This window comes from Myotis daubentonii, chromosome 8 (genome assembly GCF_963259705.1).
Source record: "Myotis daubentonii chromosome 8, mMyoDau2.1, whole genome shotgun sequence".
In the NCBI taxonomy this organism is placed as follows: domain Eukaryota; kingdom Metazoa; phylum Chordata; class Mammalia; order Chiroptera; family Vespertilionidae; genus Myotis; species Myotis daubentonii.
This window is the reverse complement of record NC_081847.1, coordinates 30634131-30653719: the sequence shown is the minus strand read 5'-3', so window position 1 is coordinate 30653719 and position 19589 is coordinate 30634131. Positions and strand designations below refer to the sequence as shown.

The 19589-nt window shown below is 37.6% G+C and overlaps 1 protein-coding gene across 1 annotated transcript in view; it reads right to left on the bottom strand.

Annotated features, from left to right (window-relative positions):
• Nucleotides 1–19589, bottom strand: part of RNF24 (ring finger protein 24) — a 66649-nt gene that overhangs the window by 23726 nt on the left and 23334 nt on the right. Inside the window, exon 2 of the mRNA XM_059705636.1 lies at nucleotides 11226–11375. Within this exon, the coding sequence (XP_059561619.1) occupies nucleotides 11226–11368 (143 nt within the window). The 5' untranslated portion in view covers nucleotides 11369–11375. The remainder of the gene's footprint in view (nucleotides 1–11225; nucleotides 11376–19589) is intronic.

Below are 19589 nucleotides of genomic sequence, written 5' to 3'. Positions count from 1 at the left end.
GGGAAGAAAGCCAGGTGAAGACAGACAGAAGTGATGCAGCTATAAGAGGCAAGGAAGGATCCTACCCTAGAGTCTTCAGAGGGAGCATAGCCCTGCTGATGACACCTTGATTTTGAAATTCTAGCCTCCAGAATGTGAGATTAAATTTCTGTTGTTTTAAGCCACCCAGTTTGTAGTACGTGGTTACAGCAGCCCTGGGAAACTGATGCACCTTGTTTTCAATACCATGCTAGTTTTTTTTAAAAAAACTTGTATTTTGAAATAATTTTAGATTTACAGAAAAGTTGCAAAAAATAAGAGTTCACATATACCTTAGTCCCAGTTTTTCCAATGTTCATATCTCACACAACCATAGTACAAAAATCAAAGTAAGTAAATTAACACTGATATATTGATTTAATGTTGATATATCGACAAAGTAAGAGACTTTATTTGAATTTCACCAGTTTTTTCACTAATATCCTTTTCCTTTTCTATGACCCAATCCATGTCTCCTTAGCCTCTTCCAATCTGTGGCAGGAGCCTTAGTTTTTCTTTTCTTTCAAGATTTTGACATATTAACCATGATCACTTGTTCATGGAGTGTCTACTGGGTCTCTCCACTGTAGTTACTATTTTCCTTTTTGAAACTGACCAACATCTTGGGGGAGAGATGTTGAAACTATGTAAAATCCTATTTATTCTCAAGCTTTTGCCCACTGATTTAGCACTCATCTTGCTTGCAACAATTACTGTAGTGTTTGCCTGGTGGTGGCTTTGTAGTTTCCTAATTCCTTGCATAATTATTAACTGGAATTCTTCTGTAAGGAACATAAGTCCCTTCTCCCTCATTTGCTTATATCACCATGACTCATGGATATTTGTTTTACTCTATGGGTAAGAATTCAATATGATCATTATTTATTTTATTGCTCACATTGATTTAGGTTTGGCCTTTAGGAGCTTCATCAGGCTGACTTCTGTGTCCTTTTAATGTGCCCTCATCTTTTTCCATGAATTTCCTTGCTTATTAGCACTGAAAGATGTTTCTGGCTCATCTTGTATTTTCCATGCCCCATTTGTGGAATTAGCCACTTCTTCCAAAGAACCTTGGTTCCTTTTACTGGAGAATAGTATTTAGAAAGCAGGATCTGGGTGCTAGGTGAATAGCACTCTTAAGTACTGGAGCTCTGTAACAAGTCTTGGGATCTGGTATTAGAAGTCCTCAAGCTTTGTTCCTAATGATTGTCTTGGCTACTCTCGGTCCTCTGCATTTCCATACCAATTTCATGAGCTTGTCAGTTTCCACAAAAAATCTATTGGGATTTTGACTGAGATTGTATGGAAGTTATAGATCAACTGGGGAAGAACTGACATCTTCACAAGATTGAGTTTTCAATCTATGATCCTACTTATTATATCTTAATTTCTCTTTATACATTTCTTGGTAGAACGCTTATATATCTTTCATTAGATTTATTCCTAGATTTTAGTAAGTTTTGATCTACTATAAATTATAATTTTTTTCATTTTCTAATTCATTATTGCTACTACATAGAAAAAACAATTTTTGTACATTGGTCCTGTATCTAATGACTTGCTAAGTTCACTTATTATTTTTAAATAGTTTATCTGTAGAATATTTTGGATTTTTTAATATATACAATCTTCCTGTCTACAAATAATGACAGTTTAAACTCTGCCTTTATAATCTTTAGATATTTTACTTCTTTATTTTTTATTTCATTTCTTTTATTACTCCTTTTTTTCTGCATTGGCTAAGACCTCTAATACAATGGCAAATAAAAGTGGTGACATCACTACTGGAGGTCAATGGAGGGGAACAGGGGACATATGTATAATACTTTCAACAATAAAATTTTTTAAAAAATTTAAATGCATAAAATTATATAACTAAATATAAAAACCCATCACTATTAAGTATGTTTTCTCTAGATTTTTTGTGCATAACTTTGATTCAAATAAACAAAGTTCCCTTGTATCCTAGTTTTTGATTTTTAAAAATCATGAATAGGTATTAGTTTTTGGTTTTTAAAAAATATGTTACTGATTTGAGAAAGGGAGAGAGAAACATCAATGAGAAACTTCAACCCGTGGCCTCCTGTATGCCCCACACTGGGTATTGAGCCTGCAACCCATGTATGTGCTCCGACCAGGAATTGAACTGGTGACCTCCTGGTACATGGGTTGATGCTAACCACTGAGCACACCAGCGGGACTTTATAAATTTTTTCCCCCCATCACTCTCCCTACCATTTTTTTTTTTTTTACTGTTAATGTGGTATATTGTGTTGATACCTTCATTCCTGGAATAATGTCCACTTGAATATAATGTACTACCATTTTTGCATATCCCTGAATTTGATTTACTAATATTTTGTTCATGAGAGACATAAGTCTGTAAGTTCCTTTTTTGTAATGTCCTTGTGAGGCTTTGTATAATTTTAATCAAAATTATGCTGTCCCCATTATATGAGTTGAGTATTTCTTCTATTCTTTGGAAGTCATTTAAGAAGTATTGTTTTCTTTACTGTTTGAAGGAATTCACTGGTGCAATTACCTGGCTTGTAGTCTCTTTGTAGGAATGTTTAATAACACATTCAATTTACTAGGTATATAGTTATTAATATTTTCTATTTCTTCTTGAGTCAGTTTTCTTATTCCTTTAATAAAAATTTTTAATATTCCTTTATTTGTATTCACATAAAATTAACCATTTTAAATTGTATAATTCAGTGGTGTTTAGTGTGGTCACAATGTTGTGCAACCACTAGTTCTCTCTAGTTTCAAAATTTTTCATCACCCTCCAAAAAACATGAGATCTCACTAAGTGGTCTCATTAGGTCAGTGATGGTGAACCTTTTGAGCTCGGCATGTCAGCATTTTGAAAAACCCTAACTTAACTCTGGTGCCCTGTTACATATAGAAATTTTTTGATCTTTGTAACCATAGTAAAACAAAGATTTATATTTTTGATATTTATTTTATATATTTAAATGTCATTTAATAAAGAAAAACCAAAAAAATGAGTTCGCGTGTCACCTCTGACATGCGTGTCATAGGTTCGCCATCACTGCATTAGGTAGTCCCCCTTCTCCTATCTCCTGGTAACCTCTAATCTGCATTCTGTCTTTATGGATTTGCCTATTATGGATAGAAATATGTATGTCTATATAACAAATCATACAATATGTGATCTTTTGTGCTTGGCTTTTCACTTAGCAAAATGTTTTCAAGGCTCATTCTAATTGTAGTATGCATCAGTTCTTCACTCCTTTTTAAGGCTGAATATATGCTACAATTTGTTTATCCATTCCTCTGTTGATAGACATTTGGGTTTTATACATGTTTGGACTATTATGAATAATGCTGTTATAAGTATTCTCGTATAAGTTTCTGTGTAGGCATAGCTCTTCATTTGTCCTGGGTATTCACCTAGAAGTGAAATGTCTGGGTCATATAGTAATTCTATGCTTAACTTTTTGAGAAGCTGCTGAGCTCTTTTCCACAGTGGCTGCACCATTTTACACTCCCACAGGCAACATGTGTGGGTTTCTATTTCTTCGCATCCTCACCAACACTTGTAATTTTCCGTATTTTTGAGTACAGCATCTTAGGTGTGAAGTGGTATCTCACTGTGGTTTTAATTTGCATTTCCTTAATGACCAATAATGTTGAACATCTTTTCATGTGTTTATTGGCCATTTGTACAGGGTAGGGCAGCCGTGGGCAAACCACAGCCCGCGGGCCGGATCCAGCCTGTTTGAAATGAATAAAACTAAAAAAAAAAAAAAAAAAGACCGTACCCTTTTATGTAATGATGTTTACTTTGAATTTATATTAGTTCACACAAACACTCCATCCATGCTTTTGTTCCGGCCCTCTGGTCCAGTTTAAGAACCCATTGTGGCCCTCGAGTCAAAAAGTTTGCCCACCCCTGGGGTAGGGCAAAAGTGGGTTAATAGTTGTGAGTATGCAAAAGTTTATTCTTTTATTAATTATTGTATTATCTTCCATATGAATAACTGTACACATACTTTTGCCCCACCCTGTATATCTTCTTTGGAAAAGTGACTATTTAAGTCATTTGCCTATTTTCAATTGTCTTTTTATTTTATTTTTTTAAAATATATTTTATTGATATTTTACAGAGAGGAAGGGAGAGGGATAGAGAGTTAGAAACATCGATGAGAGAGAAGCATCGATCAGCTGCCTCCTGCACACCCCGCACTGGGGATGTGTCTGCAACCAAGGTGGCATGCCCTTGACTGGAATTGAACCCGGGACTCTCCAGTCCCCAGGCTGACACTCTATCCAGTGAGCCAAACTGGCCTAGGCTCCGTTGTCTTTTTTTTTTTTTTTAAATATATTTTATTGATTTTTTACAGAGAGGAAGGGAGAGAGAGACAGAGAGTTAGAAACATCGATGAGAGAGAAACATTGATCAGCCGCCTCCTGCACATCTCCCACTGGGGATATGCCCGCAACCCAGGTACATGCCCTTGACCAGAATCGAACCTGGGACCCTTCAGTCCGCAAGCCGACGCTCTATCCACTGAGCCAAACCGGTTTCGGTTCCGTTGTCTTTTTTAAAAAAAAATATATTTTTATTGATTTCAGGGAGGAAGGGAGAGGGATAGAAACATCAATGATGAGAGAATCACTGATTAGCTCCCTCCTGCACACCTCCTACTGGGGATCAAGCCCGCAAGCTGGGTATGTGCCCTGACTGGGAATAGAATCGTGACCTCCTGGTTCATAGATTGACACTCAACCACTGACCCACACCATCTGGGCAATTCAGTTGTCTTTCTGTTGTTGAGCTGTAAGAGTTTTTAAAACATATATTAATATCTTATCAGATATGATTGGCAAGTATTTTTCTCCCATTCTAAAGGTTGTCTTTTCACTTTGATAATGTTCTTTAATGCAAAAATATTTTTAATTTTTTTAAGTCCAATTTATCTATTTTTTCTTTTGTTGCTTGGGCTTCAGGGGGTGTGCAGGAGGCAGCTGATCAATGATTCTCATCATTGATGTTTCTATCACTGTCCCTCTCCTTTTCTCTCTGAAGTCAATAAAATATATTTTTTTACAGTCTTCATTTAAAAATTTCAGGTTCAAAATTAAAATAATGGTTTTAGAATAGCCTCAATATGCAAATCTGTCTTTTGAAAATGATTATGAAAACCTGAAATGGTTATTTTTGAATGAAGCCTGAAAAATACAACTTATTATTATTTTTTAAGTGATTATGAGGACATGCTCTGGGGTCAGATACAACTGAATTTCAGTCTCAACTCTAACCAACTTCTGTGTATGTGTGGCTGTTGGAAAATTATTTAACTTCTGTAAAATAAAGATATTAAAATTACCTATTTAACTGCAGTGCACAGCACAGGGTCTGACATATATTAAGTGTTTAATAAATATTAATTCCTAAAAATATATCTAAGAGAGTATGATTAGCAATGCTGAACAGTGCTAAAGAAAATGATAAAACCATGTAGCTTACAGCTGCTACAAATCTGTGGTCTCCATTCTCAATGAAACCCTCCACATTGTTCTCTAATTCTACATATTCAAGCTCAATATTCTAAGCTTCTATTTTATTTTATTTATTTATTTATTTATTTTTTAAATATATTTTATTGATTTTTTTACAGAGAGGAAGGGAGAAAGATAGAGAGTTAGAAACATCGATGAGAGAGAAACATCGATCAGCTGCCTCCTGCACATCTCCTACTGGGGATGTGCCCGCAACCCAGGTACATGCCCTTGACCGGAATCGAACCTGGGACCTTTCAGTCCGCAGGCCGACGCTCTATCCACTGAGCCAAACCGGTTTCGGCATAAGCTTCTTTTTAAAAGCTTGCCACTGTTCTCAAATTTTATCCGATCACCTCCCTCCCCACCATTTTCAACTACTTCATAAAGAGGTTGCCATGTATGCAGTTCTTTCACTCCCAGCCCCACATTCCTACATATGTATTGTTTTCTGAAGTTACCTTCATCCCTGTCTTAAGAAGGTATTCTCCTGCTTACGAATAATAGTACTATAACTTTTAGGTATGTCTCTTTTCATCTCCATGATTCATTATTTCTCACAAATCTTCCGTAACTAGCTCATTCCCCTTAATACCTATAAATATAATATCTATCTATATAAAACTCTAATATGCAAATTGACCAAACAGCGTAACGACCTGTGGAACAACTGTTTGGTGGGGGGTGGGGCCTGTGAGTTGGCAGCACCAGGCCAGCCAAGGCGGTGCCAGCAGGCAGAGGGAGGTGACCAGCGGCAGGGGGTGGGGCCAGTGATTGGGTGGCGCCAGGCCAGCCAAGGTGGGTGCCAGCAGGGCCCCCCCCCCATCGCCCTGCCGGTCTCCCCACAGATCAGCCCTGATTGCTGGCCAAGCCTAGGGACCCTACCCATGCACGAATTTCATGCACTGGGCCTCTAGTTTATATTATAAATCTCTAGCTTAAAAACATAATCAAGCACCAAAATACTTCCTTGATTTCTAGAGCAACCCCCCCCCCCCCCATCTTTTCTCAGCCAAGATTCTTCAAAAACGTTATATTTATTACCTGCTGCTGAAGCTTTGCCCCATTATAGCTTACCTTTTGTCACCCCTGTACCCATGCTACTGAAACTTTTACAAGATTTTGGATGCATGCCGAAACCGGTTTGGCTCAGTGGATAGAGCGTCGGCCTGCGGACTGAAAGGTCCCAGGTTCGATTCCGGTCAAGGGCATGTACCTGGGTTGCGGGCACATCCCCAGTAGGAGATGTGCAGGAGGCAGCTGATCGATGTTTCTCTCTCATCGATGTTTCTAACTCTCTATCTCTCTCCCTTCCTCTCTGTAAAAAATCAATAAAGTATATATTTAAAAAAAAAAAAAGATTTTGGATGCAAACCTAATTGTCAAATGTAAAGCTGACCCTTGAACAATGCAGGGGTTAGGGATGCTGATTTCCTGCACAATTAAAAAGCCACAGAAAACTTTTGACTCCCCCAAAACTTAATTACTAATAACCTACTGTTGACCAGAAGCCTTACTGATAATGTAAACAATCGATTAACAAATATCTTGTTTATTAGACCTTCCTGGGAGCAGCTGACACAACTGACTCAATCCACTGAAACCCTACTTGTGGAGCACGTCTCTCATGATTTTCTTCTTTCTCCTGCTATCCCTTCCCAGTCTCTTTTATGGGATCTTCTTCTTTTTTTAAAAATTGACTTGAGCCCTAACCGGTTTGGCTCAATGGATAAAGCATCACCCTGCAGACTGAAGGGTCCCAGGTTCGATTCCAGACAAGGGCATGTATCTTGGTTGTGGGCACATCCCCAGTAGGGGTGTGCAGGAAGCAGCTGATCAATGTTTCTAACTCTCTATCCCTCTCCCTTCTTCTCTGTAAAAAATCAATAATATATATATATTTTTAAAAATTGACTTGAGAGAAAAAACACACATTGATTTGTTGTTCTACATATTTATACATTCATTGGTTGCTTCTTGTATGTGGGGATCAAGCCCACAACCTTGGCGTATTGGGATGATGTTCCAACCTACTGAGCTACCCGGCCAGGTCAAGGGCTCTTCTTAAATATTAATGTTTCCCTAGGATTTTGTCCTGCATCCATTTTATTTCACAATACACATTATTTCTAGGGGATATTCTTGGCTTCAACTTCCACCTATTATTACATGACCCTCTATTTTTAGACCAGACTTCTCATAAGCTTTAGACCTATATATCCAACTATATACTAAACATCTTGACTGTTACACAGGGAATACAGTTCTCCCATGTGTGAAACAGAAACTTTATCCTTTCACCCAATTTGGCCATCCATTTTCTATCTCTGTGAAGGGATTGCTATCCAACCAACAGCTAAGCTAAAAGTCCAGGAAAAATTCTAAGCTCATAATTTTCTTGTCCTTAATGCCCAGTCACCAAATTTTGTTCATTTTTACCTCCCCAGTATTTTTCACAACCATCCATAACACACTCACACTCTCTAGCTCTACTGTCATTGTCTTGGTTCAAGACTTTATAGTATCTATTAGGTAACTCAATATTTTCCTTCCATTTTTAGTTTTTAATTTTACCCTTGTTTTCCAGTGTGTAACTAATGACTTCCTACTAGAAACACCATACTTTCATTTACTCAACAAAATTTATTGAGTACCAATACTGTGCCAGATATTGTTCAGTTTTGGGTGTTTGGGATACAGCAAACGGAACAGACAAGACTCTATCCAGGGAGAGAGATAAATAACAAACATAAATTAGAATATTATATGATTCATTATAATATAGGATAACTCCTAGCAAGGTAAGAGTCCTTTTGTGTTCCAGTAGTGATCTATTCATAGCCCTGTCATGGGCAACAGATTCTATACTAAAATGTTGTGTAAGACTGTGGTTGGTAGAGGGTGTTTAGTTTAGATCTAAGCTGTGTTCCTCCAATGGTTCTGGTGAGTCTAGCTATGACTGGAGGGATCTCTCTGCATGAGAACAAAAGAGCTCCCTAGGAAGGTGCTGAAGAACTTAAGTTATATTTAAAAACTAGAGGCTCAGTGCACAAAATTTGTGCACGGGTAGAGTCCCTAGGCCTGGCTGGCAATCAGGGCCTATAGGTGGGGCGACCGGCAGCGTGATCGGGGGGGGGGGGGCCACTGGCACCTGCCTTGGCCAGCCTGGCACTGCCCACTTGCCAGCCCCATCCCCTGCTGCCGCCTTGCTTCTCTCTGCGGAGCGACCAACAGGGCGATCATAGTATGAAATCATAGCATAAAAACAACTGCTATTTTTTTTCTTTATCCCTTTGCTTGCTTGATTACTGAAAGAAATACAATGAGGTAAAATAGGGTTTCATAAATTATTTCTCAAAAAATTTACCCAGAATCACAATTGGTATATTAGTATTTTTCCTAAAGCAAACAAAAATCTAAGGCTTAATTAATTCTTTGACATAGTAGTAAAAACTGTACTATGAGCTATCTACATTTCAAAATATTTTATATAAGCTCTTCCTTAATGAATCTTTTAAAATATTTTTATCTTCTTTTAAAAAATAATTTGGTTTCAAATATTAAATTCACAAATTTGAATTAAGCCAGTATTTGTAGAGAAATTTCCAAAAAAAATTTACTAGGTTTGGAAAAAAGGAATATTTTAATGCTATGAGGTCCTGTTTAATTATGGCTAGTTCCTTAATTTTTAAAAAAAGCTAAATATTTACATAACATTTATCAAACAATTATTAAAGAAATGTTAGGAAAAGTAAATTTCTAGTAATAAACAGATTTTTTAAAGTGTTTCCTAAATCCTATAATTATATTAGCTAAGTATTTATTTCTCTAAGCAAGACCAAAAAATCATAGGCAGCCAGCATATCTATAAGATACAAGGAGTGATTACATTTTGTGAGAACTTCAGAGGAGATTCACCTTCTGTGAAGAATATAAATTCACTTGTCAGAAAATTAGAAACTACACACTAAATTCACTCAGATTTGACTGTCAGTAAATAAGTACCCTGGAACACTGGGGGCAATAATGAACTATTGCTGAAAGATATCTGATGATCGTATTTATCTTAACCATAATAATATACTGTACAAACACTAAAAACTATCAGATATACTAGTATAGCTGTAGAATAACATTTAATTTTCTATTATTTTATTTCATAAAGCTCTTTGAACAATACATTATAAAATTTTTTATAGTCTGAGGTTTGGCTTTGAAAATTAGGCCCTATTTTAAATACTTAAAAAGAGAAAAATGCTTGCTTAAACAATTATGAATTAGTCAACTGTGAATCTTTTTTTTTTTTTTTTTTTTTTTTAACTGTGAATCTTTACTGGCCAAATCCATTACTCCGTTAAGTGACCTGTTACCCTTCATTACTTGTCAGTACATGTGCTGCAGAGCTTGTGGAATACTTTGTGATTTATGCAGATAATCAATCACCTGAACACCTGATCAGTTCAACACAAACGGGAGCTTAAAATACTCTTCTTTTTTTTTTTAATTTTTAAAAAAATATATTTTATTTATTTTTTTACAGAGAAGAAGGGAGAGGAATAGAGAGTTAGAAACATCGATCAGCTGCCTCCTGCACACCCCCTACTGGGGATGTGCCTGCAACCAAGGTTTATGCCCTTGACCAGAATCGAACCTGGGACCCTTGAGTCCACAGGCCGATACTCTATCCACTGAGCCAAACCAGCCAGGGCTTAAAATAAAAATACTCTTGAGAGACAACAAGAATTTGTTTAAAGGTTTGGATCTTATTTGGAGATTGCTTTCTAATTCTTAATGACTTTAGCTAACAATGATGTAGCACTCTTCTGAAAAAAAAAAAAAGCAATCTTGAAATCTTTGTGAAAGTAGATTAAATCTTGGAGACAGACAATGACAGAAGTGTATCCAGTTCAGATGCTAATATGTTGGAAAAACAAATGAGAACAATTTTCTCCTACAATAAAACACCCTATCAGCAAATAGGATTGAAGACTGTATAAAGGTGTTTTATTGGCCAGTAACTCATAGAATGTTAAAGTGTTAAGCCACTTTAAGTTTTAAAAATTTGCTAATTAAAAGAAAAAGAAAAAAATAAAAATTTGCTAATTATCATTTTGAAGTGGTTCAGAACAGGCCTCCCTAAGATGTGCTACTTTGACTTGTAGATTATTTTGAGCTGAAGGCAACTGAGGCTCTGTGAGTCAAGAGAAATCTTTATCTCTTCCTTAAAGAATCTAACTTAGGTGCTTTGTCTATAATAACAGTTATTACCATAAATAATGTTTTATGACCTACAGGGCAGGGCAAACATGTAATTATGTACTGAACATCTGCTCATCTTATCTTCCTTCAAATGACCTTCCTCCCCTCTGAAGCTCCAAGGCATTTTATCTCATCCTTAGCTCAGAAGGCCACATATACCTCATTTTAACTTTCTGTCTCTGAATCTTCTCATGTATGTGGGGTTTCCATATGTACGTATGTAATTAAATTTGGTTATTTTTCTCTTATTAATCTATCTTGTGTCAGTTTGATTATTAGACCAGCTGAAAGAGCCTAGAAGAGGAAATTTTCTTCCTCCCCTACAATACTTATAACATTTTTTAACCTAAGGGGAGAAAGTTAATTTATTAGTGATTGTTTAACATATTCTAAAGTAACACAGAATGAAAATTGATTACCTAATCAAGTAGCAACAGAAGAGTAAACTAAGGATGAAGACAAATATAGCAGTGCCAAAAACCACAATATATATGTTGAGAGGCAGATTCTGGAATCCAATATTAGGCATCCTGAAGTTGTAATGTGGGAAATCCGAGCTCATGGATGAACTGTGGGGGGAAAAAGAATTTTAAAAATTAGGTTATAAAGACTAAGAACCAAGACAGCATCATCTTTGTACATGCACAGTAGTACCTCTTTATCCTTGGGGAATACTATTCATTCCAAGATCCTCAGTTGGATTCCTGAAGAGTACCAAACCCTATATATTTATATAAACTCTGTTTTTTTTGGATACATACATACCCATGATAAAGTTACCAAAACTGGCTCAAGAAAAAATCCGGAAATATAAAACTCTGTCTTCACAAAAAGGTCCCTGACCCTGAGGGCAATGGATGTGGAAGTCAAACTAAACTTCTATAGATAATTCCTCTGTTATCCAGAGAATTACAGATCTAGAGAGGGAGGTGTGGGGAGGAGGAGGAAGGAAGTGTCTCAACTCATTTAAAGTGGTAAGCATAATCCGGAAACCAAAAGCAAAACTATACAGCCAGAGTTCATTAACTTTGAGGCCTTATGAATATGTTTTGTTTTGCCTACACAATTTTTTTTAAAAAAATATGTTTTTTGGGGGAAGGAGGGAGGTCAATTGGGGGAAAATATTTTAAACAATTAAAAAAAAAAAGGAAACACAGCTGAGGGGGGAAAGGGCTGCCTTTGCCCTGCCCCCCGGCTCTTAGCTCCCCCCTGGGTTTCCGATCACTGTCAGTGGCGGGGGGGGGGGGGGGGGGGGGGGGCTTCTTCCTGCTTTCCCTTTCGCCTCCCTGCATTGTGCCTACATATGCAAATTAGCCGCCATCTTGTTGGCAGTTAACTGCCAATCTTAGTTGGCAGTTAATTTGCATATAGCCCTGATTAGCCAATGAAAAGGGTAGCTCGTACGCCAATTACCATTTTTCTCTTTTATTAGTGTTGATATATATATATGTGTGTGTGTATATAAATGTTTTTATTGATTTTAGAGAGAGAGGAAGGGAGAGAGAGATAGAAACATCCATGAGGGACATCGATCAGCTAGCTCCTACTGGGGATAGAGCCTTGGCATGTGCCTGACTGGGAAATGAAACGGTGAACTCTTTTACTTTATTTTTTTGTTAATCTTCACCCGAGGATATTTTTCCATTAATTTTTAGAGAATGAAAGGGAGGGAAGAAGGGAGGCAGAGAGAGAAACATCGGACGGACCAGGGCTGGGGATTGAGCCTGCAACTGAGGTATGTGCCCTTTACCTGAATTGAACCCGGGACCCTTCAGTCTGCGGGCTGACACTCTATCCACTGAACCAAACTGGTTAGGGCTGAACCAGCGAACTCTTGGTTCATGGCTGGATGCTCAACCACTTAGCCACACTGGCCCGGCACCTATACAAATTTTAACAACTGAGAACAGTGTAAATTTGGGAGATTTAACATAAAATTTGCAATTTTCAGCTTTACATGAGAAAAGCTCAGATGATCTGATAATTCTGAGGCTGCATTCTTGCATGGCAACAATTGCTTGGAACTGAGTGGCTTTGGGGCCTCTAAACTGCCATGTTGTCACACAGTTGGGAGGGGAGGAGGGGCGTGCCTGGGATGAGATCAGTATGCTCTCATTTGTCACAATTTCCACTACCCCCTATTACTCCCTAACCAAATATTGGTGGTCACTTATTGTTGTGCTTATGCTGTTATTTCTTAAATGAGATAAATATTTCTAACTCTATTAAAAAAACAATTTTATACACCAATAATGAACTACCAGAAAACAATCCCATTCACAACTGCTTCAAAAAGAATAAAATACTGAGGAATAAATTTAACCAAGGATGTAAAAGACCCGTGTTCACAAAATTATAAGACACTATAGAAAGAAATTGAAGAAGATACAAAGTGGAAGCCTATACAGTGTTCATGGATAGGAAGAATTAACATCATTAAAATGTCCATACTACCCAAAGCAATCTATAGATTCAATGCAATTCCTATTACGATACCAATGGTGTATTTCATTGAACTAGAATAAATATTCCAAAAATTTGTATGAAATCATGGAAGACCATGAATAGCAACAGTGATCTTGAGAAAGAAGAACAAAGTTGGAGGACTCACACTACCTTATATCAAACGATACTTTAAGCCAGCGGTTCTCAATCTGTGGGTCGCGACCCCTTTGGCGGTCGAACGACCCTTTTACAGGGGTCGCCTAAGACCATCCTGCATATCAGATATTTACATTACAATTCATAACAGTAGCAACATTACAGTTATGAAGTAGCAACGAAAATAATTTTATGGTTGGGTCACAACATGAGGAACTGTATTTAAAGGGCCAGAGGTTGAGAACCACTGCTTTAAGCCATAGTAATCAAAACAGCATGGTACTGACATAAAAACAGACACATGGATCAATGGAACAGAATAGAGAGCCCAGAAGTAAACCCAGGCCTTTGTAGTCAGTTAATGTTTGACGAAAAGGAGGCAAAAAACATAGAGTGGGGTAAAGATACAGTCTCTTCAATAAACAGTGTTGGAAATATTGGGCAGATACATGCAAAAAAAAAAAATGAAAGTAGACCACCTTCTTACAGCATACGCAAGAATAAACTCAAAATGGATTAAATGTTAGCCTGGCCAGTGTGCTCAGTGGTTGAGCATCGACGTCTGAACCAGGAGGTCATGGTTCCATTCCTGGTCAGGGCACATGGTCAGGTTGCAGGCTTGATCCCCAGTAGGGGGCGTGCAAGAGGCAGCTGATAGATGATTCTCTCTCATCATTGATGTTTCTCTCTTTCCCTCTCCCTTCCTCTCTAAAATCAATAAAAAAATTTTAAAAGGCCACGATTAAAAAAAAAAAAAAGACATGTGTTAGACATAAAAACCATAAAAATCCTAGAAGAAAACAGGCAGTAAAGTCTCTGACATTTCTCTTAGTAATATTTTTCTGATATACCTTTCTCGGGCAAAGGAAACAAACAAAAAAATAAACAAATGGAACTACATGAAACTAAACAGTTTTTGCACAGCAAAGGAAAACCATCAATAAAATGAAAAGATAATCCACTGAATGGAATAACATATTCACCAATGATACATCTGATAAGGGGTTAACATCCAAATTTTATAAAGAACTTAGAAAACTCAACACCAAAAAACCCCAAAAACCAACAACACCAATCTAATTTAAAAATGGGCAAAAGATGTGAATATACACTTCTCCAAGGAAGACATACAGACGACCAAAAGACATATGAAAAGATGTTCAAGTCACTAATCATCAGAGAAATGCAAATTAAAACCACAATGAGATATCACCTCACACCTGTCAGAATGGCTATCATCAATAAATCAACAAACAAGTGTTGCTGAGGATGTGGAGCAAAGGGAACCCTCCTGCACTGTTGGTGTGAATGCAGATTGCTGCAACCATTGTGGAAAGCAGTGGGCCTGGCTAGCATGGCTCAGCAGTTGAGCGTTGATCTATGAACCAGGAGGTAACGATTCAATTGCCAGTCAGGGCATATGCCTGGGTTGTGGGCTTGATCCCTAGTGTGGGGTGTACAGGAGGCAGCCAATCAATGATTCTCTCTCATCTTGATGTTTTTCTCTCTCTCCCTTCCTCCCTGAAATCAATAAAAATATGTATTTTTAAGAATAAAAAATGAAACTGCCTTATGACCCAGATATTCCACTTCTGGGAATTTATCCAAAGAAATCCGAAACACTAATTTGAAAGAATATACACACTCCTATGTTCACTGAAGCATTATTTACAATAGCCAAGATCTGGAAGCAGCCAAGTGTCCATCAGTAGACTAGTGGATAAAAAAGCTGTGGTACATTTACACAATGGAATACTACTCAGCAGTGAAAAAGGAAATCTTAGCCTTTGAGACAGCATAGATGGACCTGGAGAGCATTGTGCTAAGTGAAATAAGCCACAGAGAAGTAACATATGATTTCACTCATATGTGAAATCCAATGAACAAAATGAACTAACAAGCAAAATAGTGACAGATTCATAGAGAGCAGGTTGACAGCTGTGGGGATTGGGGGATGGGGAGTGGGGGCCAGGTGGGTCAGATGACAGGGTTAAGCAAAAAAGAAGAAAAAAAAGAGCGAAAACTCATTGACGCGGACACAGTGTGGTGATTGTCGGGGAGTGGTGGGGAGAAAGGAGTGGAGGGAGGTGGAGGATATAGGGGCAATAAATGGTGATGGATGGAGACTTGACTTGGGGTGGTAAACATACAATACAGCGTATAGATGATGTGTTATAGAACTGTGAACCTGGTTTCTATCTTTGATTTCCTCATACCAGATTATAGAAATATGCACTTGTATTGTCTTTTAATACTTACATGGTTTTCCATGTTAAATTAAAATATTTAAATGTAACTGGTTCTATGGCATGGAAAAAAGACCTAAAATTGTTTTCTAAATGGTCATTTCTTTTTATAGCATTTATAAAATTTTTTCTCCACTGCCTTAAGCTGTACCTTTTGCAGAATCACATTTTACACATGCCTGATCTGTTACTGGATTTTGTAGTCTGTTCCCTTTTTTCTGTCTATGATGTCCTGCTTCAGCACTCAATGTTTTGTTTTAATATAACTTTAGCATAACAACAATTCATACACAAAATAGGTCAATATTTTCATCATTACTCTTCCTTTTTAATATTTTCAAGGCGATTTCTTTTTTGAGATAAACAAATTTTTAAAAATCCTGTTGGGAAGTTAACCAACAGTATGTTACATTTATAGCTTTCTTTAGGGAGAATGGGTCTTTATATCCAAACACATGATATGTCTTTTCATTTATTCTAGATTTTATGCTTCTCAGATTTGCATAGCTTTATTCACATAGGTTTTACACTTTTTTTTAGTTTATTCCCAATTATTATATATATTATTTTGTTCCTATTATGAATGGGATTTTTTTCCCTTACATTTTCTAAGTTGGTTATTCCCAGCATAGAGAAAATCAACTTCTTTTTGTATATAGATGGTCCCCAAATTATGATGGTTCCACTTTACAATGTTGCAAAAGTGATATGCATTCAGTAGAAACTGTACTTTTCAATTTTTATCTTTTCCCAGGCTAGCGATATTCGGTATGATACTTGTGACGCTGGGCAGTGGCAGCAAGCTGCAGCTCCCAGTCAGCCACGATCACTGGGGTAAAAACTGATACTCCACAGTGTGCTGTGTTGCCAGTGTTTTTTGGATGTGCTTTGTGTTTGTTTTTTTAAAATATATTTTTATTGATTTCAGAGAGGAAGGGAGGAGAGAAATAGAAACATCAATGATGAGAGAGAATCACTGATCAGCTACCTCCTGCACACCCCACACTGGGGATCAAGCCTACCACGCAGGCCTGTACCCTGATCGGAATCGAACCATGCATGACCTCTGGTTCTTAGCTCGATGCTCAAGCACTGAGCCATGCTGACTGGGCATGTTTTGTGTTTTTACACCCCATGATGTCTACAAAATGCCTATCTGTGTCTCTGCTTCTGGTAAAAGGAAGACAATTACTCTTGAGATGAAACTCAAGATAATTACCCAACTGAAGGTTAATGTAAGTGTTATGAGCAGGTTTGAGGTAGGGTAGGCTTAGCTATGATGTTCAGTAAGTTAGGTGTATTAAATTCATTTTTTACTTATGATATTTTCAACTTATGAAGGGTTTATTGGGATGTAAGTCCATTATAAGTCAAGGGGCATCTGTATTTATTTTGGATCTGAACCTAGAAAATTTTTTTAGGGAAGATACAACAAGCTGCCTGCATGCAAATAAATCTTAATAAAGACCTCACAGAACACTCAGCTCTGAGCAGTGAGCACTCTAAGAAAAACTAGCTGTAAAATATACACTAAGGCAACTAAACATAGTAACTTTCTTTTTTTAAAATTCTCACCTGAGGATATGTTTTTATTGATTTTTAGAGAGAGAGGAATGGAGAAACATAGATGTGAGAGAGAAACATTGATTGGTTGCCTTCTGTACGTGCCCCGACTGGGATCAAACCCAAAACCTAGGTATGTGCCCTGACCAGGAATTGAACTCCCAACCTTTTGTACGGAATGGTGCTCCAAGTGACTGGCCCACCCAGCCAGGACTACAGTGACTTTCTACATGGGTTTTTAACTTTACAGAGCCTAAAAGAATTATAAAGAATACATATCACCAAATATAACTTTTGTTTTGGACCTCTAGCTCATCTTTCTGACAACAAAATAGCAAACTGGCAAGTTGACTCTCAAGACCCTGCCCAAATGGGTCAGTGCCCAAACACTGCACTTCAGAAAGTGCAATCTTTTTGTTTTCTAACATAATCTAAGGTGGTCTCAGGAACAAATTATAAATACAAGTAACCAGGATACATCCCTGTTCTATTCAGCTAGAGTATAGGAACCAATGGCAGAAGAGATTATTCTCTCAGGCCTGTGACTAAAGTTCAGCTGATGAGCCAGTGTGGTCTCACTGGACTGGCCAGTGCCTGGCCCTACTGCAATAACCTGAGCCTGAGAGAATTAGATAGAAGGTTATATGTTGTATGTTATATGTTATATGTTGGTATTAACAATCAGGGGTAGCCCTAACCGGTTTGGCTCAGTGGATGGAGCGTTGGCCTGCGGACTGAAGGGTCCCGGGTTTGGTTCCAGTCAGGGGCATGTACCTTGGTTTCGGGCGCATCCCCAGTGGGGGGTGTGCAGGAAGCGGCTGGTCGATGTTTCTCTCTCATTGATGTTTCTAGCTCTCTATCTCTCTCCCTTACTCTCTATGGAAGGTCAATAAAATATATTTAAAAAACAAAACAAACAAAAAAACACAATCAGGGGTAGATGTGAAGGCTCTGCAGCTCAGTCCACAGCACCATGTCACTGATAAAACTACAAACATCTATTACTAGTTGGATTTGATAGATGTCACTACTAAAGAATACAGAAAGTTGATTGACTATGCTAAACTATCCCTGAAAGAATATCCAAGAATTGATAATGCAAGCTGCTTTTGGTGAGAGGACAAGCACCCTAGGGAGGGCAGTCATATCTATAGATATATCCTTTTGCATGTTTTGAATTTAAAATAAATTTAAAGTGATGTACTTGACCAATATTTGCCTACATCTTTACATAAAAGCTATAGAGACAATGGTATTAAATGATTTAAAAGGAGATGGTGTTAGTACATATCTGTCTGTAGAGAAGCAGAGATTATATGTATAGAATTAAGTATACATTTCCTGCCATATCCAGCGTGAGTGTCAAACGACTTAGACATTACAGGCCCACCAGAAAGCACTACACCAGGGAAGAATACTTAAACGTTAGCAGAGAAACACTTCTTAAACACTTAAACACTTATGTTTCTTTTCTTTTTCTTTTTTTGTTAATCCTCACGCCAGGACATTTTTCCATTGATTTTTAGGGGGAGTGGAAGAGAGAGGGAAAGACAGAGAGAAATATCGATGCGAGAGAAACACATCGATTGGTTGCCTCCTGCACCAGCTCTGACCAGGGCCCGGGCCAGGGAGGAGCCTGCAACCAAGGTACGTGCCCTTGACCAGAATCAAACCCGGGACCCTTTGGTCCCCAGGCTGACGCTCTATCCACTAAGCCAAACTGGCTAGGGCTTATAACACTTATGTTTCTTTATTCTAACTCTAAATTCACCAAAGTAATACAATGATTTTAATCTGTTTTCCCCATGTGACAAAGAGTGCAAAAATTTTACTCATGCTTAATCAAGGTTCAAGCTCACCTGAAAATTCCATTTCTCATGACAAATCTATAAATTGGCAGTCTTGACAGCTTTGGTTAGCAAGGTTTTCCTAGGCCCTGGTTATATCCCTGAGTTAAGGGAAGGTTTCATTTCTGTACTTTTAGAGGTCCACATCCTGAAATATACCTGGAGTGCAGGTACAAATCCTGCATTGAGAAGTTCTTTGCCCAAATACCTAAGCTGCCAGTCATGGATGATTTCACTACCTCACTTCTTTCCAAGTACTCCAGTCTCTGCCACTTGTATTTCAGAAGTTTCCTCTGCATTCCTTTTGTAATCTTCTCTGGTACTTGGCTATTGGTAATTCTTCTAAGATATCAGGGTTCAAAATCTTTTATCTTCAAAAGGCAGACAGCTAGGCACAATAAATTGGCTGGTATCTCGTAGATGTTTCCCTAAATGCATCTTCTCTCTCTATAACCCAAATTGCAAAGTCTGGTCATTCTTATCTTTTATTCTCCAGTGGATAGTTTTTCCTTATTTCCAGTTTTAA